General features: G+C 44.5%; 1 protein-coding gene and 1 long non-coding RNA gene across 3 annotated transcripts in view; one reads left to right on the top strand and one right to left on the bottom strand.

Annotated features, from left to right (window-relative positions):
* LOC135451510 (uncharacterized) overlaps positions 1-22317 on the bottom strand; it is a 31573-nt gene extending 9256 nt beyond the window's left edge. The window contains exons 1-4 of the long non-coding RNA XR_010441349.1: positions 22043-22317; positions 7654-7753; positions 5801-5916; positions 369-521 (exon numbers count right to left, since the gene is read on the bottom strand). This is a non-coding gene — a long non-coding RNA (uncharacterized LOC135451510). The remainder of the gene's footprint in view (positions 1-368; positions 522-5800; positions 5917-7653; positions 7754-22042) is intronic.
* The window catches only part of MYO7B (myosin VIIB), a 46383-nt gene that overhangs the window by 6869 nt on the left and 15054 nt on the right, over positions 1-24460 (top strand). The window contains exons 8-33 of one of the 2 annotated variants that reach the window (XM_064720784.1): positions 390-543; positions 1396-1472; positions 1776-1895; positions 2003-2145; positions 2976-3186; positions 4722-4857; positions 5089-5249; positions 5869-5907; positions 7488-7625; positions 8572-8724; positions 9282-9380; positions 9912-10006; positions 11112-11196; positions 12950-13168; positions 14225-14401; positions 15100-15309; positions 16163-16330; positions 16594-16674; positions 17195-17322; positions 18782-18908; positions 20276-20395; positions 21350-21523; positions 22155-22382; positions 23317-23484; positions 24072-24189; positions 24282-24408. In XM_064720784.1, the coding sequence (XP_064576854.1) occupies positions 390-543; positions 1396-1472; positions 1776-1895; positions 2003-2145; positions 2976-3186; positions 4722-4857; positions 5089-5249; positions 5869-5907; positions 7488-7625; positions 8572-8724; positions 9282-9380; positions 9912-10006; positions 11112-11196; positions 12950-13168; positions 14225-14401; positions 15100-15309; positions 16163-16330; positions 16594-16674; positions 17195-17322; positions 18782-18908; positions 20276-20395; positions 21350-21523; positions 22155-22382; positions 23317-23484; positions 24072-24189; positions 24282-24408 (3656 nt within the window). Of the gene's footprint in view, positions 1-389; positions 544-1395; positions 1473-1775; positions 1896-2002; positions 2146-2975; positions 3187-4721; positions 4858-5088; positions 5250-5868; positions 5908-7487; positions 7626-8571; positions 8725-9281; positions 9381-9911; positions 10007-11111; positions 11197-12949; positions 13169-13758; positions 13834-14224; positions 14402-15099; positions 15310-16162; positions 16331-16593; positions 16675-17194; positions 17323-18781; positions 18909-20275; positions 20396-21349; positions 21524-22154; positions 22383-23316; positions 23485-24071; positions 24190-24281; positions 24409-24460 lie in introns of both variants that reach the window. The other variant, XM_064720785.1, reaches the window with a different exon arrangement.

Consider the following 24460-nt stretch of genomic DNA (forward strand, 5'->3'; position numbering starts at 1 on the left):
CTTAATTTTCCACTGACAAGGCAGAGAGAGGAAACCAAAGAAACAGGCATGGCCTTGTAAATGTAGGTAACCTTGTCAAAGCTTCCTGTCCTTCTATGCTCCAGAGCAGCCTTCCCATCAGCTTTTCCTTTTGGCTTCCTCAATATTTAGCCTAGCCCTGGAGAAATGCATCACTGAGCCCTCTGTTAATGCATTTTTTTGGGAGAAAATATAAAGGAAGATACAATCACGAGAAGAGGATATAGAACATCTAAGTAGGTTTTTACCTTGCATCCTTGTGGACTCACAGGATAGCCACCCTGGCACAAAGGCTTGTCAGTCTGCACGTGCTTTCATCCTTGTGTGGGTAGCAGGAGGATGTTCCTTACCTGCTGGTGTGGTGCTTGCAGGGTAACTGCACGTCCTGCGACAGCCGGAACGATGCCAAGGACTATGCCCACATCCGCTCGGCGATGAAGATCCTCATGTTCTCAGACTCTGAGCACTGGGACATCAGCAAGCTGCTGGCTGCCATCCTGCACCTGGGGAATGTAGAGTTCCAAGGTAAATTCAGCATTGCCTGTGCTTACCTTTCCTCAGACTTCATGGTAAAAGTACTTCCCTGCACAGATTAGGTTGTGCTGCTCTGACCTGTATTAACAGGTGAACAGAGTTGGAAGGGCAGGCACATAAGCACCATGAAGTTCTGATTTGTGACTCCATTGCTATGTGTTTTGAAAAACAGCATCTTATTTTTATTTTGTCACACTGTCAGGTCTCCATAGTTGTAAATAGGCCCTTATCACACAAACTGAAACAACAGAACATAATACTGTGAGACATTTGCTGATTGTTGTTCTACACAGACCAGAGGACACAGGAGTGATGTTTGCCTTGGAGATAATAGCAGCCATCCTCCTGCTTAAGTCTGCTGAACACTCACCTGCATAGGAATGGACAGGGACAGTGTGACCCACCAGCACATGCCAAAAGCTTTCACATTTTAGAGAAGAGCTCCTCACTTGGTGATACAGCAGGCCCGATACAGAGATTCCAGGTGGATTCTTTGGATTAATCCTGACTACTAAAATTAGGGATTTCTTGTATTCCTCTTTGTTGTCTAATTTCCCACAAGTCAGATATGCAGGAAAAATATTTCCAGAAACATATTTTCTGGAGTCAGATATCACTTCCCCAGATCCCCAACAGTTACTATTTTAAATGAATAACCTTGTCAGTTTGGCTGCTGTTTTTAGCCTGGCGTTCTAGGCATGAGAGAGCCCTGTAGATCCCAGGATCCAGGTGAAATCAGGACCCTCCTTGGTAAAATCACCAAACCTGTCCATTTCAAATGAGAACTGAGTACCTTCCCAGTGTTATGGGGTCACAGAAACACAGGCTGTTTCTTCCTTGCAGCGGCCGTGTACGACAACCTGGACTGCTCTGATGTGATAGACTCCCCACACTTCTCCATCGCCACCAAGCTGCTCGAGGTAATGGACACTCATCTTCTGCTGGTTCTTCCTTCTCCCTTGTTCCATGAGCACACTGGCAGAGCACATCTCTGGAGTTTATGTAGGAATGATCATTCAACAGGCATGTTGCCTCTGTCCTGCTGACACTCCAGTCATGCTGTTGCAGATGTCTCTCCAAGCTGGGAGACCTTTAAATGGGACAGCAAGTTGCCAGTGGATGCTGCTGGACAAGCAGTTTGTCACAGTCCTCCTCCTGATACAACCTTGCTGGATTTCCTTTGTTCACCTGGAATGACCAGGTTGCCATGACTGTTTCTCCAGGTGGACTCTAGTGAACTCCAGAACAGCCTCACAAACCTGTCCATCATTGTCCGAGGAGAAAGTGTGTCCAGGCCTCTGAATGTGGCTCAAGCTGCCAATGGGAAGGATGCCTTTGTGAAGGTACTGGTGCTCACAGCTTCCCTGTTTAAAGACTGGGGATGCTTTCAGAACAGTCCTTCTGAGTCTCCAATGATGGACTCCAATTCCTCTTTCATTTTTTTTCTCAGGGTATATATGGACGGATTTTCTTGTGGATCGTGAACAAAATCAACTCAGCCATTTTCAACCCATCTTCTCAGAAGCCTAAAGACAGACATCAATCCATTGGACTGCTGGACATTTTTGGGTTTGAAAACTTCAGCAACAACAGGTAGGAAGCTCCAGATGCAATGCAATAGGGAGCTGAAAAGCAGCTGATGTAAAGGGGAAGAACAAAAAATCAAAGAGACACATGCTCTTTCATAATTTTCCTGATTCTCAGAAAAATGGTGAGAATTCCATTACTGGATTTTCCCAATTTTGATCATGCAGATTCCATTTTTCTTCAGTTTTGATCAACTTCTGCCTCCTTCCCCAGCCTTCATTTAGTGCAGCCATTGCACATGTCTATTCCAGATCCCGAGGAGATTTCTAGCCTTCAGCCAGATAATGTTCCTCAGTGACTTTTGGAAGAGAATCTAGGATCTCTATAGTCTGTCTTCTATCTTTTGTGTTCTCTCCTGTTATTCTGTGCTGTTCCCACAACCTGCAGTCCCCATGGGTCCTCACTGTGGTGAGCACCCCAGAGGCACCCCACACAGCAAGTATGAGGTAATGATACTCAGGTGCAGCATAAAGGAGTAAATAATAAAAGAAGTGGTAGTGCCAGTGCAAGCAGAAACATGTCACATGCTCATAAGTGATTTTCACAGTTACATGTTCCCCTTTAACTATGGAGTTTCTTGAAACACATAAAGATCTTTTCTTGCCTACTCAGCAACGTTCAGTCATCAGCTGGCTCACTGCTGCTGGTCTTTGCCACAGCAGAAAATGTCTCCTTGTATTGCTGAGGTTGGCAACGTGCAGTGATGGTGGTCACAGCACTGTGGAATGTGGCAGTGCTGTATCTGGAATGCATTTAATGTAGAGGCTAAACAAATAGCAGAGAGCAGTGCAGCACTGGCCAAGGATGACCATGGCTTTCATCTTGTTCTTCCCCAGCTTTGAGCAGCTTTGCATCAACATTGCCAATGAGCACCTTCAGCAGTTCTTTGTGCACCATGTCTTCAAGCTGGAGCAAGAGGAATACCTTGCAGAGCACATTACCTGGAACAATATTGACTTCACTGACAACCACCAGGCTCTGGAAGTCATTGCACTCAAGCCCATGAATATCATCTCCCTCATTGATGAAGAGAGCAGGTTCCCAAAGGTAAATTTCTGGTTTCACTTGAAATGCCTGGCTTTGCACACAGCTCACAGGTAACACTTGGGTTTGGACACACAGAAGTGCAAAAGTGGCTTTCAGATATGTTAGGAGAGGCAATATCTTCTCCCCATAGATGTTTCTTTCAAATTAGCTCACTACACAACTGCTTCACTCTCTGCTGGAATGTGCTCTTCCTGGTGCCTTGCTGCTGAAACTCTTACAGCAGTTCCAGACAGAGAAGGAAGGAGTCTGGATAATTTTACAAGGGTTTCTTGGGAAATCTTTGAAATTGTTAATTGTTTGAGTATTGTTCTGCTGTTGGTCTGCTCTGCAGCTTGCTCTTCTTTCCCCTTGCTGACAGACTTAATTGAGCAGTGTCACTATAGTGAGGAACTGGAGGGGAACTACAGGCCTGGCAGCTAACCTTGGCCAGGAAGGTCATAAACAGATCATTTTGAGCCCCATCTGTACCACAGCAGGTACAGAGCAACAAGTTGCTCAGGTCCAGTCAGCAAGGGCCCTGCTTGACCAATCTGATCTCCTTCTATGACAAGGTGACCTGCTCAGTGCATGAGGGAAAGGCTGTGGCTGTTGTCTGCCATGATTCTGTGGTTCTGTGAAATGTTATCCTGCAAAGGTCAGTCATGTCAAAGAAGAAAAGCAAAGATAAAAGTAGCATCTGATCTCAGACATCCCTGTAGAGCATTTTCATAGTCTGCAGAGCATGGTGAGGCTAAACTGGAGTGTTGGTGCAGGAATCAGATGACAATGGAAGTTGTCCAGAAAAGCAAGCCCCTGCCTCAGCTCATCTGTAGTTCTTCAGGTAACTAGAGGATCATGTACAGGCAGACAGCTTTCCCCTTCTTCCCTAAGAAGAGTGTGGTCCCACAGATCAGGAAGGCACCTCTTCCATGATTCCCAGAGCACATGACTTCTGAGAGCAAAGCCCCCACTGCCCTGGGTGCAGGTGAGTGCAGAGAGCTCACACGGCCCATGAGGGGATGGCATCATGATGGCACCTTTGAAGAGAAGCACCCAGCTGACTGCCTAGCCTCTGGAACTCATGGTCTGGCCATGCTGGCTGGGATCTGCTCAGGGATTCCTCCAGGGATCTCTGAGTCTTGCACCAGCTGGAGAGTGCAAGAACAACTGTGCCTGCCCAGGAGAAGGAGGAGGCATCCCTTACAGCTTCCTGGGTAGCAGGGTGTGAGAAGGTTGGTGGGGGTTTTGCTTGTGACGTCCAAAGATCTGGTAAATTCTCAGCCCATCTGGTGATATTGGTAATGTTATGGGGACTTGTGTACAGCCCTAGAACACCAGGCCCTGTGCTTGATGGTGTGTTCTGTCATGATGCTTGAGACAGGGGTCTGTGTAAAAGGAAGGATACTGTTGGCACTTTCTCCAGATCTACTACACACATAAGGGCAGAATTTGAGCTTTGGTTATCTCTGAGCACCACTTCTGTTTGTTTGCTGAGCACAGGTCAGTGCTGGGGACAATCTGCTTAACCATCCTTTTTTACCTGTATTTGTTTCTAGGGCACAGATGCCACCATGCTTGTCAAAATCAATTCCCTCCATGGTAAAAGTAATGTCTACATCCCACCTAAAAGTGTTCATGATACCAAGTTTGGCATCAACCACTTTGCTGGGGTTGTCTTTTATGAATCAAAAGGTGAGTCTATCTCTGCTGGATACAGAGGGGGAAGGGAAGGGCATGGATGGATGCATGACCTGGATATGTAGCTCTCCAGGATAGTGTTGATCTGAAGTTGATCATGAGGTCAGAAGGATTACTCTAAACCAATCTGCAAGTTACTGTAAATTAAGTGGATTTCAGGTAGAGAGTGGTGCTAGAGCCAGCAGGCTGCAGAGGTGACAGGATAATTTTGTTTCCATCTTATAGATTTCTTGGAGAAAAATCGTGACACACTGAGTGCTAATGTAATGCAAGTGGTCCATTCCTCCAAAAACAAATTCCTGAGAGAGATTTTCCAGGTGGAAACAACCCCACCTATTCTGGGACGTGGGACCATTCGGCATCTTGGATCTGACCAGGTCTACAAGGTTGGTTTACTGGCACTGTCTTGCAGAAACAACTCATTTCCCCTGCCTTCCACACACCTCTTTCTTTTGCACTGTCTCTGCAAATCCCTATCTCTTTCATTCAAATTGTTTCTGCCAGGGGGGCTGCAGGAAAAGTCAGGGTCTGGTGTTCATGCTGTAAACAAGTGCAATGTCAGCCCTGTCAGGCACATGTGCACCCTGGACATCTGTGCAGCCAGGCCTGCAGTTGTTTCAGAACCATGAGTCCTGATGCCTCCCCACGTGTTGTCACTGACTGGATGTCACTGTGTGACAAAGTTCATGATGGGTCATTATCACAGACTCCACTGAGCCTGTTGTGTCTGTGCCTAGTGAAAATAAGGATGTGAAGTGCAGTGGACTAGAGAACAGTGTGGGGCACAGTTCAGGTTCCCCATCCTGCTCCAACTTCCACATACCTTGATTTCTGAACATTTAGCTATGTAGTGTCAGCAGTATGTGAAGGTACTTATGCTTGTTTACATCTTTGAGTTTTCCTGTCAGGATACAGAACAATCAGCCAGCTATCTTACCTGTTATCTGTCTATTCTCCTGACATTGTTTTCTGATCCTGTCCTTTCTTCCTCTGTCTTCATCCCAGTGTGGCTTTCTGCTGTCCAGAACACCTGGCTACGGACAGGTAAACATCCTGGGGGCAAAGAATGTCCGAAGTGGTATAAGCAGCAGATAACTGGCTTAGCATCTCTTAAATGCTATGAATACCTCCAGATTAAATATCAGGTGTATTTACATTGCTCTAATGAGCCTTTTCCCTATAAATAAGGCTGTGTTATTGAAAAAAAGTACAGCAGCATCTCAAGAAAGGAAATTCCAAATGTGGGCTACCCCAGGTCAAAATGCACAGAAATTAGCTGTTGGTGTTCAAATAAATGGGACCACCATTGGGAAGCCTAAGAAGCAGGCTACAAAAAAGAATAATGAGTGACGTGCCAGAAAACACTGTTTTGTCCTGAGGTCTCAGAGTTCCTTTCCTGACACACCACAACAGAAAAGTCACCATTAACTCAACAACAAATTCAGCTCTAACAATGTTGCATGTGTGAGATCATGAGGGTATGGGCTTTGGCCTTGTGTGGCCATCCCACTGATGGTACAGCAGAAAGGCCTCTAAGGTCTGAGAGTGACAATCACAAAAATACGCATATGTTGTTATTATACCCACTTTGGGTGCTTGCTAGCCCTAAGATGCATCAGAGCTGCAATGAGACATTCCCAGGAGCTGTTTTTCAAAGACAGGAATGACTGATCACTGGAGGGCAGCCTTGCCCTGTAGCTGAAGCTGAGTGTGGAAATCTGAGTATTCAAATGGGAACTTTAGAAATAAGAACAGCAGGATGAGCACTTCCTAAAGATCGTGGAAGTGAGGGGGAGCCACTGGACTTTAAATTATTTACTTTGAAAAATTTCCAACAACTCCACAATGGATCAAACCCCCCAGACAAACTAAGAAACAAACAGGCTGTGTTGTGCTGCAATGATCAGCTCATTGCCTATATGTGTAAAAGGCTAGTGGAGTCCTTTTGTTACCTGGAATCTGTACTCTTGTCACTGTAATTTAATGTGCTCATACTGAGATGTAGAAACTTAGGCCTAATTTGTGTGAAAAAGACAGGTGGAACTGTGCTGTCAGAGTGGCTGGGGAAGTCTGGAGCACCTCATAGTTTATACTCCAGTAAAAGTTTGCCTTTTCACTGCTTGCTGTAATATTAATGAGCAAAGTGATCAGCCATCCTAATCCCTAAGGAACAGGCTGTTCTGGATCTTTAGCATTCCTAGCTATGATGGCAGCAAAATATCTGGCCTGGAGTTTATTCCTCCTTTGGGAGTGGCTGTTTCTCACCAAGATTTCAGGCACACTCCCAGGAATCACAGCTTGGCACCCAGGCCTGGCACTATACACAGCCTTGGTTGGAACAGCCAGGTGCATGTGGGCTCCTGTGGGTGGAATTACTTCCACCACAGCCACCCCTACGGCTAGAACTTAGTGTCCAAGAAGTGAAAGCACTTAGTGAGGGGTTTCTTTACAAGAATAAACATAAATTAATAAGATGCAGATGGCCAATGTAACTCCCATGTAGGTAAATAATTTTTTTCCTGGTGGTTGTGTGATGCTGTTAGATTGTACAAAAATACAAAGGTTTATTTATTGGCCTCTGAGAGTGAATGATGTTGCAGTCAGCATGTGCTTTCTCTTCCCAGGGCTTGGATACCACCAAGCGCCTCTCGACACTGGGAGGACAGTTCAAGCAATCCCTGGAAAAGCTCATGAAGATCCTGGAGCAGTGCCAGCCATACTTCATCCGCTGCATCAAGCCAAATGACTACAAGAAACCACTGGTAATGCTCTAACAATACAAGGTCTTACCTTTGGTAAAGTTTGTAATGAGAAAAGGCTCTCAGTTTCTGTGTAACATTTTCTAGTTGTACTTGGCTGCACCCAAGGAGAGCTGGAGTACAGGGGATTCCTGCAATAAACATAATAGGAGGATATATGGTTAATTTGCAAAAGCATCTCAAAAAAGCACCATAGAGTGATGGATAGCAAAAGAGCACACAGGTGTATTCCTGAGTAAAGTTATAGACACCTTTTCAGTAAAGATAAAACTGAAAAGTCTGTAGACCCTCAACACAAGAACAAGCAAAAAACATCAGAATCAACAACGATCATACTATGAGATAGCCTGAGAGAAAACAGGAGAGCTATGGGAGTTTGTGAGAGAGGTGATTTGGCTTAATCTGACATACCAGGAAGAGTCCATTTGTCATTAGACACGTGGCTGGGACTTGGGGAATTTTGACCTGGTTCTACTGAAAAATCTTGTATGGTCAAGTGATTTAAAAATTTTTGAAGCACTGCATGTGGCTTAGTGAGCCAACTTTTAAACTCAGATAAGATTAAACAATAATAAGAAGAGCAGGATGCCTGCTGTGCTTGGCATGGTATACCCAAAGGCCTAAGTTGATAATGCATCTATTCACACCTACAAAATTATATGACGAAGTCACTGTTCATCTGAAATTGCAGTTTTAGAACAAAAAATGGGAGCCAGACTGAAGTAAACAGACTGTCTCTACTGCTGACATACACAAAATTGAAGATCCTTTGGGGTGACTTGTTTATGCTTGTAATTAATTAATTAATTGCACAGAAGAAAAATACAATTTAAAAAAGCACAGTATGCCATTTTGCAGGCCCTCTGAGGCTGGAGGTGAACAGACATGTTCTGAGGGACACTGCACGTGTACCTTTTCTCAGTCTCCTCCCTGTCTGCTTTCCCTGCAGCTGTTTGACCGGGAGTTGTGCATCAAGCAGCTGCGCTACTCGGGGATGATGGAGACCATCCAGATCAGGAAGGCCGGGTACCCCATCCGCTACAGCTTTGAGGAGTTCTTTGAGAGATACAGATTTCTTCTGCCATGGTCTCAGCGACAAAAGGTGTGCAAGCAAAAACATGGTGTAAGGCTAATCTAACTTTTCCTTATGAAGCTTTAGTCTTTCCCACAGAAGAAAGTTTTTGAATTACTGCTGGCAGAGTTGAGGGAGCTGTCAGCACAGGAGAAGTCATCATAGGAACTGTTATCACAGTAATTATAGCTGAATAGTTAAATACTCGCTTCAAACTTAGCTGAAAACAGAGTTGCTCTGAGGTCCAGCTGTCCTTGGCCTGCTCCTCACAGATATCCCAGGCAGGGCACCATCCCCATTCCCATTGCCCCCAGATGGTTTTTTACTGTGATCACACAATTCTCAGGTCTCTGATGTCCTCCTCACACCTAGACTCTAGAATGTTTAGTCAGGCAATCACATCCCTCCTCTTGCTGACCATTTGAGCTGAACCACTTTCATTCATGGTACTGCCAGCCCAGAGGTCTGCAAGACCTCATCTGCTTCTGCTCTTCACCCTTTGGAATGCAGGCCAGTAGATCCTTGCTGTGTTTCACTTGCTGTGTTTCACAGCCAAGCCCTAACATCATGATGCTTTTGCACATCAGCTGAAGAATGATGCTCGACAGAGCTGCATCAGCATCTCCCAAGCAGTGCTGGGCAAGGATGAAAGCTGGCAAGTTGGAAGGACCAAGATTTTCCTTAAAGTAAGTAAAAAGGACAGTTTATTGTCTTTTCTCATGAAAAACTGGATGCTTCACAGTACAGCTTGGCCTGCTTGTGCAAGAGTGGCAACCAAGGAGGACTAGGTTGTCTTACAAACTCTCTCTTGAATCTGAGGGTGGATCTTTGTTCTTGAAAGCCAAATAATTCAATGGAGAGGGTTTGGTGTAGGAGAGGCTGATCCTGTTCCTGTGCTACAGCGCTGCAGCTGAAACAGCACAGTGCAATGTGTTGGTGCATATAAAAGAACAGGATACCAGTGCACTGTTGCAGAGGACCACCTTGCCTGTAGCATACCCCCAAGAAAACAGTCTTGCTGCAGGCAGATTCTTTCTTGTTTATGGCTATAGCTAGACCAAGTCTGGTCAGGTGGTGTGCACTCTTCCTAATGCAGTACCATAAATGCATTTTAGTCACATTATGCTGATTTTGGGTCTCTTTCAGACCATGTGTCCCATTTCCAGAGGTTTTAAGTGAGTCTGCTAAGCTGGCATATCCACACTTTCTTTTAACAGGATCATCATGACACTGTATTGGAGCTGCAACTCCAAAATGTACTCACAGATAAGGTTCTTCTTATCCAGAAGGTGATGAGAGGACTGAAGGACAGGTCAGTGATCTTACAGAAGGGAATTTGCTTTATTTTGAAGTAGCTAATCTTTGTGGTGCAGCTTAACACACTCTGTGCAGCATTTTTGAGTATGACTATACCTTCCACTAGCCCTAAATTTCACGCTCATTATGCAATAATGTACAGTGTTTCTATGCAGATGTTGGATAAAGATTTGTTTTGGCTCAGTTTTGTTATTTTCGTGATGTTTTTCAAAATGCAGGGCTGCGGCATGTATGTAAAGGAAAGTTTGAAAGGAGGATTGCTCCTAATATTTTTAGTAAACAGTAGACATCTGGAAAGCAGGAAATCCCCATGGAATCTGCACCCTCCTCAGCTACAAGAATTCTCTTAGTTAGATTGCTTCTAGGATACAAGATGTTGATAAGCATCAGATGGAAACTAACTAGTCTTCCTCTTTGCCAAAGATGCCTAATTCTGGCATTGTGTCTGGTTTAGTTTGAAATCTCTTCAGAAGTGAAATTTAGTCACTGTCAAATAAATGTCTGTCCTCATTAAATGCTTTACATCATGATTTGTACTCATGGATCTTGTAACCCCTCAATCAGAACCATGATATAGGACTCAGTCTTGGTTTGGTTTAAAAATACTCTTGACCATAGTGAAGGAATAACTAAAAAATATTACACAAATGCCCCAAAACTTCCCTCTCTTTTTTTTCAGACTCTGTCTGCTATCCAACAGAGTATCCAAACCAAAAGTCTCGCTTTGCTTTTACTTTTAATCCACCAGAGCTATGTGCTGCCTTTTTCAGTTGCAGTGTGACAGTTTGTACCATCTTGAGGTTCATCTTGCTCAGATGGGCTCCTCATCCTGGAGCAAAACAGAGAGAAAGAGGTTACTAGATGGGGAAGTTAACTTGTACAGTCTTGATGTGAGGGGTTTTCAGTTCTTACAGAGCTCTCTGACCACAGCAATTAATTTGGTCTGCAGTTGCTGTGAGTATTTTTGCAGCAAATAAGGCTGACATCAGACTGTGGACACCCCCAAAAAGGGGGGAAAAAGCCACCTTATTCTTTGCTACTATCATAAGAAGCAACAGAGATAACCTGTTGTTTGTCACCTCCCATGTGTGTCTGCTTAGGAAGCAGTTCCTGAAACAGAGGAGGTCTGCTGTAGCCATTCAGTCAGCCTGGAGAGGCTACTGCTGCCGGAAGGAGTTCAGAATGGTAAGGTGAAGGTGCATCAATGAATTTATATTTGCATGTGTGTGTGTTTATATATTGTGTCCTGCCAGATTGAGTGGAGTATTAGGAATGAAGATATTCTCAACTGAAGGGAGAATAGATGACAGGGTGTAAAGGAGGGTATAAAGTCCAAGGAGGGCTCTGGGACCTCTCAGGGCTTGCTGAACCTGTGACATTTCTGCTTTTTGATGAAATAGGACCCAACTCACCTTCAGCAGGCCTAGATCCAGAGACCTGACATATAAGTGGTCCCACACTTCTTATAATCAGAACCACAAGCCTAGCCTTTGTGCATCATCACCATGCTATGAGCAAAGTGTCTTCCACAACTGCTGCAGGAAAACTGGGAATTTGTAAAAAATTACCAGAAAAGTCATATCAATCTCACATTATCAAGAATTTTGCCAGGGAGATTCAGATTCAGATTAGATATTAAGAAAAAAAACTCACTGAAAGAGTGGTCAGGCTCTGGAATAAATTGCCCAGGGTGGTGGTGGAGTCACCATGTTGGGACATGTTGAAGAGGCATCTGAATGTGGCACCTGTGGCTGTAGTTTAGGGGTAGTTATGATGGTGCTGGATTGACAATTAGACTAGATAATTTTGAAGGTCGCTTCCAACCTTAATGATTCTGTGTGCAAAATATTGACTGTTTTCTATAGATGGTGCATTTTCTGGGTGAGGAAAACTGGGGGTGCTCACAGCTGTATTATGTATTTGTGTGGCAGGGATTATTATTATGATTATTATATTCCATACATCCCATTTGAGATGGGAAGGAGGAGAAACTGCCACTTTCAGTCAGAAACATTCTCTATTCTGCATCAGTGATGCAATTCCTGTCTGATTGCTTCTTTCCATTCACCTGGCTTCATTTCTGCTCTTGTCATAATCCCAGGCTTTCATTGTCACTTTCTGGAGGCACTCCCTAGAACAGATCCCCCAAATAACTCTATATACTAGTTTTAAGGGCCTATTACTTGTAGAAAAAAAAGCGTAACGGGCAATATGACATTAACCACTTCCAGTGTCTTTATCCAGTCACCAAATTTTGTTGTCTTCTACTCATTCCACCTTACATCTCAACTCGTCTTGATGGTTTGGAACCATAATTGTCGGAAGCCAAGACATCTCTCTGGCTGTCTTAGATGGCTCAAGTCCCTGCCAAGGGGCTCAGAGACCTTGGCACAAAGCCCAAGACACCTGTGAGTTTGATTTGGACCCATAAAGCAAATTACCACCTTTATATGAAGAATGACAAGTCAAGAGAGTTTAAGTAGAATAATAGTTAGTTTGTCACGAGGTGAAAAACAGATTTTTGGAGTTTTTAGAATAAGGGTTCAGAAAGCAAGACTGAAGAATCTAAGCATGTCCAGTCTTTCTCCTTCTTCTTTTTGGCCTGCATCTTCTGCTGTGGTAGTAGCACTTTTAAATTAGTTTAAAGTAGAAACTCACTGTCTAACATAAGTGATAAGTATTAAGAAGTTATTATAAATAATGTACACGTAGTTTTTAGTGGGCAGTGTGCCTCAACCCAACCTAACAGACAGACCTTGGCGAGTCAGAGAAAGAATGCTCTAGGTAAGAAATAATAAACAACCTTGAGAACGAGAACAGAAGAATCCTGACTCCTCCTTCAACTGCTGAGCTGGGAAAAGAGACTTGTACATATTTCAGAGTCACTCTGACCAGCAGATTCTGAGCCACGATGATGCCTTTTCTCTCTGCCCCGCAGGCGCTGCTGGGCTTCGGGCGGCTGCAGGCGCTGTACCGGGGCCGGCAGCTGGCCCAGCGCTACGAGGCCACGCGCGCACGGATCGTGGCGTTCCAGGCGCGGTGCCGCGGGTTCCTGCTGCGCCAGAGCCTGGCACAGCAGCACAGAGCTGCACGCGTCATACAGGCCCATGCCAGGGGCATGCTCGCTCGCCACACCTTCCAGAGGATGAAGAGGGAGGTAATGCTCACAGATGCCTTGTGAACACCTTGTTTCTATGAAATCCAATAGAGATTTTATCACCATCAAGTGTTGCCTTAACATAGCATTGGGTGTGGATATTCATTTTGGGGTATTTTAATTTGAACTCTTGCCAAGTACAAAAGCAGAGTGTTAAGCAGACTGATCTTGTTTACATTTGCTTTATGTGATCATTATCATGGATCAAAACTTCATAGATACAGCTGCAGTGGCTGTGACAGAAGGGAGAAAAGATAAGATCTGTGTTATCAGCCAGTCCTGCAAGGGGAGATCAATTTCTACAGCAGGGTGGCACTCAGGGAGCCATTCAGAAGGGAATCCCAATACAGTGTGTCTTGGAAGGTGCTACCCTTGGCAGTCCATAGCACAGGATCCTATCTGTACTAATGCTGTACAAACAGGACTAAGCCAGTTTGCAGATTTCTGCCTACGGGCTGTTCCCTAAAATATCAAATCTTGAACTAAGCCTCTGTTGGGACAAAGTCCTGCTGTGGACAGTTTGTTAAAGGCAGAAGGGAGTTGCCTCAGCAGTCGTACAAACAGTCACAGAATACTCCTGTTGTCCACAGAACAAGCTGGAAGCCAGGAATATCCAAGTCCTGGGACCATTGAAAGGAAGGGAAGAAGCTATGAGACTACAAAAGGTAGGTGGTATGCTGGTGGAGGAACACTGGCCAGCATTACCCAGCTCACACCTGTGGACTTGCTCAAACCTCTGAGCACTGCTATATTTAAAGAAAGATAAGACATAGTTGTAACCCTATTTGTAATGATGCTTTGAAAATATAACAAGGCAAACACACACACATTTCTGATTGCAGCATAAGGCAGCTGTAAGAGCAGGGCCCTGCTGCTCACGGGCCAGGTCTTCGTGACTGCTTGACACAAGCAACATTTGACTTCCTGTTTCAACACTGTGCTGGCAGAGCTGGACCTCATAATCACACACCTTTGTAAAAGTGTTTCATCTTCATACCCCTTCACTCTAGCAGAATGATGTTCATGTTCAAGTCATGCCTATTTCTCTGTTTAAAGGAGCACCTGCCAACTCAGGAGAGAGAGGAGGCAGAAGCAAGACAAGGGAGGAACGTGCTTGCCAATAAACCAACAAATCATGATGTTATCAGCGACCAAGAAATGGTGGACAAAATTTTTGGGTTTTTACCTTCTATGATTGGAGGCCAAGAAGGACAGGCTCCTCTGGGTTTTGAGGTAAAGAGCTGAAAACTGGTAATGGGTCATGTTTGTCCCTTGTGTACGTCCACTGGAATTCCATCAGTGGTCAGTTCTGTTTAGTGAACTTCTGTACAGTGAAAGAATCCCCCAAATTATTCATCCAGTCACTAAAACATCTCTTGCAGAGGTGAGTTCCCAAAGGTTTTTGGTCACATGCAGTTTAGGGACTATATAGCTTCAAACTTTGCATTTGTTTCTTTGGCCCACCCTCTGCATTTTGGCACCAATTTTATGCTCTGCTGACAGTGCTCTCAGTGATTTTCTAACTGAAACAAGCTGAAAGTTCATGACCCAAGTTATACCATATTCTTAAAGGCAAAATCTGTGATATACTTGTCCTGATAGCTGTGGAGGTTGGAATTTTGTAGGAAGAGGTGGGCAGAATAGAATGGTATGGATAAGTACTGGATGTGAACAGTAACACCTGGATTCTCCATCAGCAATATTCTTGCTGAGGACCAAGATAGGAAGACCACATGGAATGGATGCATCTCAGCAGGACAAGCTCTGAGTCCAAATGATCTGTTGGTAGCAACTGTAAATGGCTTTGGGGTTAGATGGAAAGGCAAATTCTGGAAGGCCTCTGGCCAAGGGGGAAAAAAAATGCAAAACTAAACATAAGCATATCAGAGTTCAGTAAAAGAAAACATCCTTCTTCCTCCTGTTCTGCACAGGACTTGGAAACAAAGCCTAACAAGCTGGAGGAAGTGGACCTGGACATGGTTCCCATGAGTGTGGAGCTAGAAGAGGAAGCACATGGCTTGGAAGAGTACACCTTCCCCAAGTTTGCAGCTACTTATTTCCAGGGCTCTTCAACACACACACACATCCGAAGGCAGCTGCGGCACCCACTGCTCTACCACGATGACAAGGACAACGTCCTGGTATCTGGCTCCTTGTTGTCCTGGCTCTGGCACAGCCCTGGGAACCAGAGTCTCCAGAGCCAAGGGGTTACTCCTGAGTCATGGTATTGAAAGCAGCAGTTCCCAGCAGCATTTTTTGGCAATTTGCTGGCAGTCACTTCACACAAACACCTGCCCAATGCAGGATCTCTGGTCACCTTTGTTCTTGCCCAAAGAGGGAACTCAGGGATGTGTTTTGACTTCTCCAGACACCCTTTGGGGATAAAAATGGACTGGAGAGAAGAAGAATGAGAGCTTGTCTCTGCTCTTGTTAGGGCTGCTGGTTTGTGAGACAGGACAGAAGGGGGAGGACCAGGCCTCCAATATCCCATTGAACCAGAGGGGGATTGAGGAGGGTGTTTTCCTTAATTCTAAGAACCTTGGCAGAATGGAGGACCCCATGCATCAAGAACTTTGCTATTACCTGGCTTTCTAGTTCTGGGTGTGAAGGGTCCTGGCAGACTCCACTCCACTGCTTATCTGTCCAGGTCAGCAGATGCAGAGTGCAGTTCAGCCAAGGCTTCTCCACCTCCCTCCAGCCACAATATACGTCCAGGGTGTCAGTAAAGAATATGGTGAGGGCTCAGCAATCACAGAGGAAATCGGACCTTTCCATGAGAGCTGTACCCTCTTCCTTTAGCAGGAAAGTTTGGTGTGTTGCTGTCTTGTTGTTTGGTATGAAACTAAACTCTTGATGTAGGTAGCCAGAGGAAATGGGAATTTTAACAATTTGGACTGGGTAAAGGAAGAAAATGCTCTTAATCTAAACAGGCAGAAATGGCATGGAGCCATTGGTCCTGTTGGCACTGTCTGACTGTGCTTTTTGCTATTATAGGCTTCTCTAGCTGTGTGGGTGATCATCCTGAGGTTCATGGGGGACCTGCCAGAGCCAGCAATGTTTGCCAAGAGTGCCACAACCAAGAGCAGCTCCGTGATGACACAGATATATGACACACTTGGCAGGAAAAACCAGGTCCAGTTGAAGAATGACAGCCCAAATATGGTGAGACAAGCAGACTCTGTCTGTGTTTTCATTTGCTTTCCTTGGTTTCTGTGCTGTTCTACCAAGAGTGAGAAAGCAAAGGAACTCTTTCATGCTACTGTACTTGAAATGCCACAAGTGCAAAAGTCCTGGCAGGACACTCAGCTCTTTCTGGCAGGAGAAGAAAAAACAAAAACATCTTCACTTGAGCATCTTTCTGTCCTTAATGAATCATTCTTGCTGTGCATGAATCTGATTTCCTATAATGGTAATGTGTATTGCAGAGAGAAGGCAGAAAGGATAACAAGATTTCTAAGGGGATTTCATCCCTGAAACTGAAACGGTCATCCAAGCTGACAGGGAAGGTAAGAGGTGGAAAAAAATTGCTTCCCTTTCTTCTTGCCTGAAACCCTGTCTTCACCTTCTGACAGATGTTATGTGAGCAACCTCCCAGCTGAGAACTTGTTTCCCTGCCAAGCCAGGGCAGCTCTTTGTGGGATATCTGGTGCAGAGCTCTTTGGACACGATCCCTGTGTGCACTGATGTCATTTGCTCTCTGGCAGAGAACACCAGCAGAGATTTATTACTGAGAATTGCTGGCTTTACAGAACAGCTTGCCCAGAGGCATGAGCAGACTGAGAACCAGTGCTTAGGGCTGTACAGGACAGTACAAGACAGTTCTCTTAGCCAGAGACAGTGCTGTAACAGCACATTTAATGAGTTACCTTTAGAGGCAAGGGGGTAATATGGCCTGGTTCTCCTGCCCTGAGCAGGAAGAGTTTTAGCCAGTAAGATAAGGAAGGAATGTCTCTCATTTATGGGAGAGCTGCCTGCTAGGAGGGGAGATTTCTAGAGCACTCTGGAGTTCTACTCTGTTTCTTCCAGGTGACAGAGCAGCTACGAACTGGAGAAGAGGCTTTCCAAGAGGACATCTCGATCTCTCAGAGACCTATGTCCAACCTAGAGAAAGTACACTTCATTATTGGCAATGCAATTCTGCGTCCTGCCATCAGGTAGGAAATTTGTACCCCCTTCCTAGGGCCAGGTGCCCATTGCAGCAAGGAAATCCAGCATCCTTTCTCCACAGTCCTGGAGAACAACTCCCTTTTCTGCCTTTTCTGGTATTTTCATGTTGCAGTTTAGGCCAGCTGCTGCCATGTGTGGCTTTCTGAATACCCCACAGGTATGGAAAGGGGCTGTGACTCAATAACACTTGAAGGTGGAACACTGCCCTAGAATGAGGGAGAAGAGTCACTCAGAGGAGTAAGAAATATGGAGTTAATGTATACTAGGTGGATGAAAGGTTTCCCAACAGCCTCTTTTTGAGGCTGAATCAGAGATGGTCAAAGGTCTGGATTGCTGAGTGTATCAGACACTAAGGAGAAATCCTGACCACAAGCAGTGTGAGGCTGGACCTTAGGCCAAGCATGGTGTGAAGGATACATCAGAAGCTTGTTGATTCTGACCTGACCTCATGAATCCTCTCCTTTTTTATCCTAAGCACTTTTCTGTAACAAAGCCCAGCACAAAAACTGGCTGTGACTTGACCTCAGTCTTGGCTGTGCCTTGACCTCAGTCATGGGCTGCATTCCTCTCTCCACAGTCACTCTGTTTCAGTCAAGACACTCCCTAAAGCAGATTGTCCACTGGAAAAAATTGCATTCAATCCATATAGCATAGCAGCCACAGGCTAAGTACCCATACCCTCAGTTTGTGTTTCATCAAATGTCCTATGAAGGAAGAGAAAACTCATCCAACTTGTGCCCTCTCACATCAGATTTGACAAATGTGTGTTCCAAGAGTCTAGAAAAAATTAAGATTATATTTTAATAACAGTTTTATTTATATGCAGATTTTTGCATCTGTTTCCCTTAGGTCCTTGTTGCAGGTAAACTTGCATTTTCAGAAGCTTACACTGAAGTGCTCCTTTCTCCACTTCTGTGCAAGATTCACTTCAAGTTTGTGTATAAATATAAATTATATATATATATATATATATATATATATACACATATAAAATTAAGCAGGGTGTCCCCCATCCTTACCCCCAAATCCACCTACAAGCAGACAGACAAGAGCCATGAGCTACAACCCACATGCTGCAGAGAGCTCAGACCAAGTTACACATCTAGACCCTTGGACAGCAATGCCATTTCACAGCTGGATGACCAAGCAGCTGTTTTTCCTGCACAGCCCCCTGCTTCTCTCTCTCTCTCTCTCTCCCTGCTGAAGTTAATTCAGCATGGGAATTGCACTTGAGTAAGAAGGAGTGGCAAAAGGCCCTAAGCATGCCTGAAGCCTTTTCATAGCAAAGCTATTTCCTGAGGTGCATTACAGGTGCTATCCTAGCTGTTGTGGTTGAACCTAGCTCAGATCTACCTCATCAAGCTGCAATCCTGCCAAGCTTGCAGTCAAAACGTAGCCAAAGAGTTCAGACAGTGAATTATCTGTTGCTCTCATGTTTCGTTACAGAGATGAGATTTATTGCCAGATTTGCAAACAACTCACAGAAAACAGCAACAGGAGCAGCTATGCTCGTGGCTGGATCCTTCTGTCACTTTGCCTTGGCTGCTTTCCTCCTTCAGACACGTTTGTGAAGGTACACTGCTAACCCTTCCTACAGCAGCTCACACACCTCAGCTCAGCTGGTGTCTTGTGTGTTTTGATGCTGACAGCCATATAAAATGTTTGACTTCCAGAGCAGCTGGTGCTATGGTTTCAGCAGAAACTTTCTCATCACATATGCTTATCTGGGAATTTAAATAAATTATTGCTGCCTTCATATTTAATTTTTTCATTACACATCATACAGTCTGGATTCTGTTGTTCATCACAGTTCTCATTTTAGATCTATAATCTGCAAGGGATCTGGCAAATTTTAACTTCTCCACTTCTACCTTTCCAGCCGAAGACAACTAAAAGATGTCTCCAGTTACAACCCTTGTCATTAATTATATTCAGGAGGCCAGTACAAAATCACACCCCCAAGTTTTATCAGTCCTTACCCTGTATCTCTAAGCCCTAAAACGTCCAACAGATTCTTGGACTTTTTAATGATTTATTAATATCCAAGTTTAAATGGAGGATAAATCCACTTCACCACAGGACAAAAACTCAACCCGTGGCTCCAACTTGACATCAGGCTTCCTCCTAGATCTGAGAGCAAACAGGATCCATGGATGTGCATGAAACTTCAGCCTTGATTTATTAACACCCCAGTTCAAATAATCAGTCTAACTATACATGCTGCTAAATGGGCACTACTTGGAGCAAACCAGTCACAAGCCATAGGCATATTTTGACACCAGTCTTCATCCAAAGACTTGGAAGCATGCAGAATTCATGAAAGACACGACCATACCCTACCTCTAGGAATATTTTTAATCATTAAAATAACCAGGTGAATGAGGCATGCTTGCACTAAATACAGATACATAAATACAAGTCCTTGTCATCCAAGAGCCATACAGACTCCAAAAGCTCAGTTTATCCCATTCATCTCTTCAAATGTCCCATCTTAATCATGGACTTCAGTTGATACTGCCAGAGAACTTGGTAGAACTAAAAGTATCAATCATCATTAGACCTAATCTGACATTAGCCCTCTTCCCAGCTCTTTCATTCGTACAGCATGTCATAAAACTTCAGACTCTTGGGTTGAAAACACGAAGTCTTGCTCTAACCTAACCATAAGAACGAAATCTCCACTACTCATGTAGTTAAACATAGTGGAGAGACAAACACAAATCTTCTCTCCCGTTGGACTGAAAGTTCTGAAGAAAGAGTGAAAACTAAGTGTCTCAAGCCTCCTTTTTGAAGACAATAATTCCAGCTCTAATCTTTAGTATTTTCTGGTGAACTGAAATCTAATGGGTCACTGAAATCTAGTGTGTCAGTTGCAGAAGGTTTTTAATGTTTTCTGAGGATTAATGTTTCCTAACTCCTTCTCCTGCTCTGTGCTTGCAGTACCTGTTGAATTTCATCCACCACGGGCCCACGGGCTACGCTCCGTACTGTGCTGAGCGTCTGAGACGCACCTACAGCAACGGGGCCCGCACTGAACCTCCCAGCTGGCTGGAACTTCAGGTAGCAACTCCCTTTTGGCTTTATTATATTGATCTGGGACATTTTGTACTGGTTTTTCTAAGTGTACTGCTTACTTTGTTGTTATACTACATTCACTAGCCTGTAATAGCAGGAATTCCTAAATCAAATAATGGAAATCAATTGCACAAGGGGATTGAAGACCAGCCACCTTGGTCTGGGAAGCTTCTTGGATACACCTCTTCTGGCTATTCAGTTACCATAAACGCAGAAAAGTATGTAAGGAGCAGCAGATGATATGCAGGGAAGTACCTCCATCCACTCAGGAACCACAGGCCAGAAACAACCTTGTGAGGAAAGCTCTTACTATCACTTTTGGAAAGAACTGAGCTAAGGTTATGCTTTTAAAATGAAAGGAAGAAGGGAGTATGATGGTGCTATATTGTCCTCCACTTCCTTTAACTGTCACCCCAGTAATTAAATTTCACCCTAGTAATTAAAAATCACCCCCTTCTCCTTTCAAGAACTCAGTTCAATTCCTCCCTAAATCTCAGGGACCCTATTGCTTAGCACACATCTTCCTGGGCAATGTGCTTGCTGCAGGCCATCTCTCCACTGATGCATGTAAGGCTGTTCCCAAAAGTCATCAGGACAAATGTGGCTCATGAAAAATCTATCAGTCAGCACTGTTATGTGATTCTCAGCTCTACTGAGCTGTGAGGAGGAGAAAACTTGAGTCCAGTGCTGGTCCAGGGATGCAATTTATATTTACAACTCACCATGCTCTGAAGAAACTGTGTGGTTGTTGGTGATTCACTTAAAGATTGTTGACCAGGTTGTACAAGGTGTGTAGCTCTTAGATCTAAAAGCTTACTTCATTCTTCAGAAGACAGTAAGGTAGGTGTGTAGCTCTTAGATCTAAAAGCTTACTTCATTCTTCAGAAGACAGTAAGGTTTGTCCATAAATTTTTTCTCTCATTTAACTCTGACTTACAGGCAACAAAGCAGAAGAAACCCATTATGTTTCATGTCACCCTGATGAATGGCCAAAGCATCACTGTCCCTGCAGACTCTGCTTCCACTGCCAAAGAGATCTGTCAGTTCATAGCAGATAAAATCAAACTGAAGGATATCTTTGGGTTTTCACTCTACATTGCTGTGTTTGATAAGGTAAAGTGTAGAAAAATAGAATGAAAGCTCCCTTCTCTTTCTGTGGAGTTGCTGCTGCCCATCCAGCCTCACTGAGGATTCCTAAATTCTGGAATGCCCTCAACCCAGTCCTGCACTGAAACCAAATCAGCTCTGAATCCCAGCTGGATCTCAAGACTTGTCAATACTATTCTGCCTTTCTGTTGGCTCATCACTCAGCAATTGTTGCTGCAGCCCTGTAAGGTTTCCATTGCTCCATGGCTGACCTGTAAAAATACATCCACTTACCACATACAACTTGCAGATACATCTGCTTACCTTTTTGGAGTTTTTCTTGCAGTGAGGAGACCAGGAGCTTTGTGTTACTGATCCTCTGGGCAGGCCCAGAGCAGGTTGGCAGTAAATGCTCCCTTCTCTTTCTGTGGAGTTGCTGCTGCCCACCCAGCCTCACTGAGAATTCCTGAATTCTGGAACTCCCTCAACCCAGTCCTGCACTGAAACCTAATCAGCTCTGAATCCCAGCTGGATACATCCACTTACCCCATACAACTTGCCTCCCTTTTGGAGTTTTCCTTGCAGTCAGGAGACAGGAGCAGTGTGTGAACTGTCCTTCAGGCAGGCTGGCAGTAAATGCGGTGTCCCTGTGTGGCAGGTGTGGTCGCTGGGCGGGGGCCGGGAGCACGTGCTGGACGCCATCTCGCAGTGCGAGCAGCTGGTGAAGGAGCGCGGCACGCACGAGCGCCACGCGCCCTGGCGCCTCTACTTCCGCAAGGAGATCTTCACGCCCTGGCACAGCTCCCGCCAGGATCCCGTCAGCACCGACCTCATCTACCACCAGCTCATCCGGGGCGTTCGCTTTGGAGAGTACCGCTGTGACAAGGTGGGGCTCCTCATTCAGCCCCCTAAGGAGACACAACTGGATTAGTGCTTCCCATGTTACAAAGCAGGAATGTGAACTGTTTGTAGTGTGTTAGGAAAATTAATCCACCAACACCTGAGGGTTGTGTTCAAAAAGGAGACAGAGGAGTCCTGTTACTTTATTCCAATAAAAGGAGAGGTCATGGGGCATTCCCCTGGGATCTCTCAGATTTTTGGAGGATGCAGCCTCCTTTTTATCCTGATTTCCCGGCCACATTTCCCTCTCTCCTTCCCCATTGGCTGAGGTACTTGAGAGGTCCAGTCTTCCCAATATGCCTGATACCAAAGATTTCCCTCTAATGTATAACCCTCCCTTTTAATTTTTAATTCTTATGGAATTTAGGGGTTTTTCTTCCCCATTGTTTTTTTCATCTTTCAATGTCTAATTTCATTTATCAGCAACCTAAAGTTCATTTGTAAAAGCAAATATATTTTTCTATTCATCAATCCTTCCCATTGTTTCTTTTATCTCCCAGTGCTAGTTTTATCTACCAGCAGATCCACAGCTTTGTAAAGACAAATCCACTATTCCTCTCAAGTGGATGTGAACAACCCTTCCCTTCTTAACACACAATCCCTGTCCAGGTGATTGTGCCAGCTGTCGCACTGACAGTTCTAAGTGATACTTTTTCCTTCCCTGCAACTTCCAGTTGATGTGAGAGCTTGGAGGCATGTCCAAAGGACCAAATTGGGTTGTACTTCAAAATATCTTTGCTAATAATCTGTCTGATGTTATGATTGTGAGAAGTTTATCCCTCCTCATGCTGGGTGACTGTTAAGAGTTATCCAGACAAAAACTGAGAAAACCCCATTCCTAAATGGTTCAAAGGTTGAAAGAGGCTATTTAGCCTTTGTGACATCCTTCTAGGCCTCTTTTAATGGATTAATTGTTTCAGGAGGAAGATTTGGTGGAGATAGGTGCAAAATATTGTTATATCCAATTTGGAGATACCATCCACAATGAACTTGTGCAGAAGGTGCTCCATGACTGTATTCCAGTAAAGCAGCTGAAGTCCAAACCCCTGGAAAAGTGGGTGAGCCTTGTAACCTATGCACATGCTAAGGTAAGAGGTTTGTCAAGCACTGCTGGGTAGCCACTCTTGAGCACCAGCTTCTGCTTCTTTCACCATTTTTTATTCATTAATAGTCTGTAGGGGAAAAAGGAAAACGAACTCAGTTTGGAGATCCCAAATAGCTCATTAGGTCTGGGGGAGCAGAAAGCCTTTCTGCTCACACTTCCATATGAAGAGCAAGGGGGAAGAATGAAAAAGTACATTTAAATCTCTGAATAGAGTAGCTTTAAAGGCTCTATTTTCCATCTGAAAATCAAGTCAGGATGGGCATGGCATGAAGTATTGGCTTTTGATCTGGAAATGGATTACCTGAATTATTTCCATGGCATCCAAGGCACATTAGACTTGGAATAGGTCAGTGGGGATTTGAGGGAAATTTGGAATCCAGATGCCTGTGGGCACTGTTAGCTGCATGGGGGTCCCTGGAGACCATTCCTGATTTACTTTCTTCAAGTTCCCTTGACAAGTAACAGCAGAGAATTGTTGGGATGTCTGGGATCAGGCTTGTTCTTTATTGTCTGCAGATCATGCAAACCAGATTTTACTGAGAAAACCTTGGGTGTGTTTTTTTCCTGCAGGCCCCATACACACAGGACCATCTCTCCTCTCAGACTGTGAAGGAGCAACTTGTAGATTTTGCTCGCTTTCAGTGGCCTTTGCTCTTTTCCAGATTCTTTGAAGTCACTAAGTTTTCAGGTAATATCTGGAGCCTGGGAGTAGAGGATAGATATAAGATCAATAGGAGAAGACTTGTATAGCATTGATAAGGATTTTTTCTGTCTTTTCAGGACCCAGCTTGCCTAAGAACCACTTCATTATTGCTATAAATTGGAAAGGCATCTGCTTCTTGGATGAATCAGAAAAGCGGCTCCTTGAGCTGACCTATCCAGAGATAACTGGCATCCACACCAACAGGTGAGGGCCCCAGAAAAACAAGATCTGAAGATGGCATCTCTTCCATACTCAG

Source organism: Zonotrichia leucophrys, chromosome 9 (genome assembly GCF_028769735.1).
Source record: "Zonotrichia leucophrys gambelii isolate GWCS_2022_RI chromosome 9, RI_Zleu_2.0, whole genome shotgun sequence".
In the NCBI taxonomy this organism is placed as follows: domain Eukaryota; kingdom Metazoa; phylum Chordata; class Aves; order Passeriformes; family Passerellidae; genus Zonotrichia; species Zonotrichia leucophrys.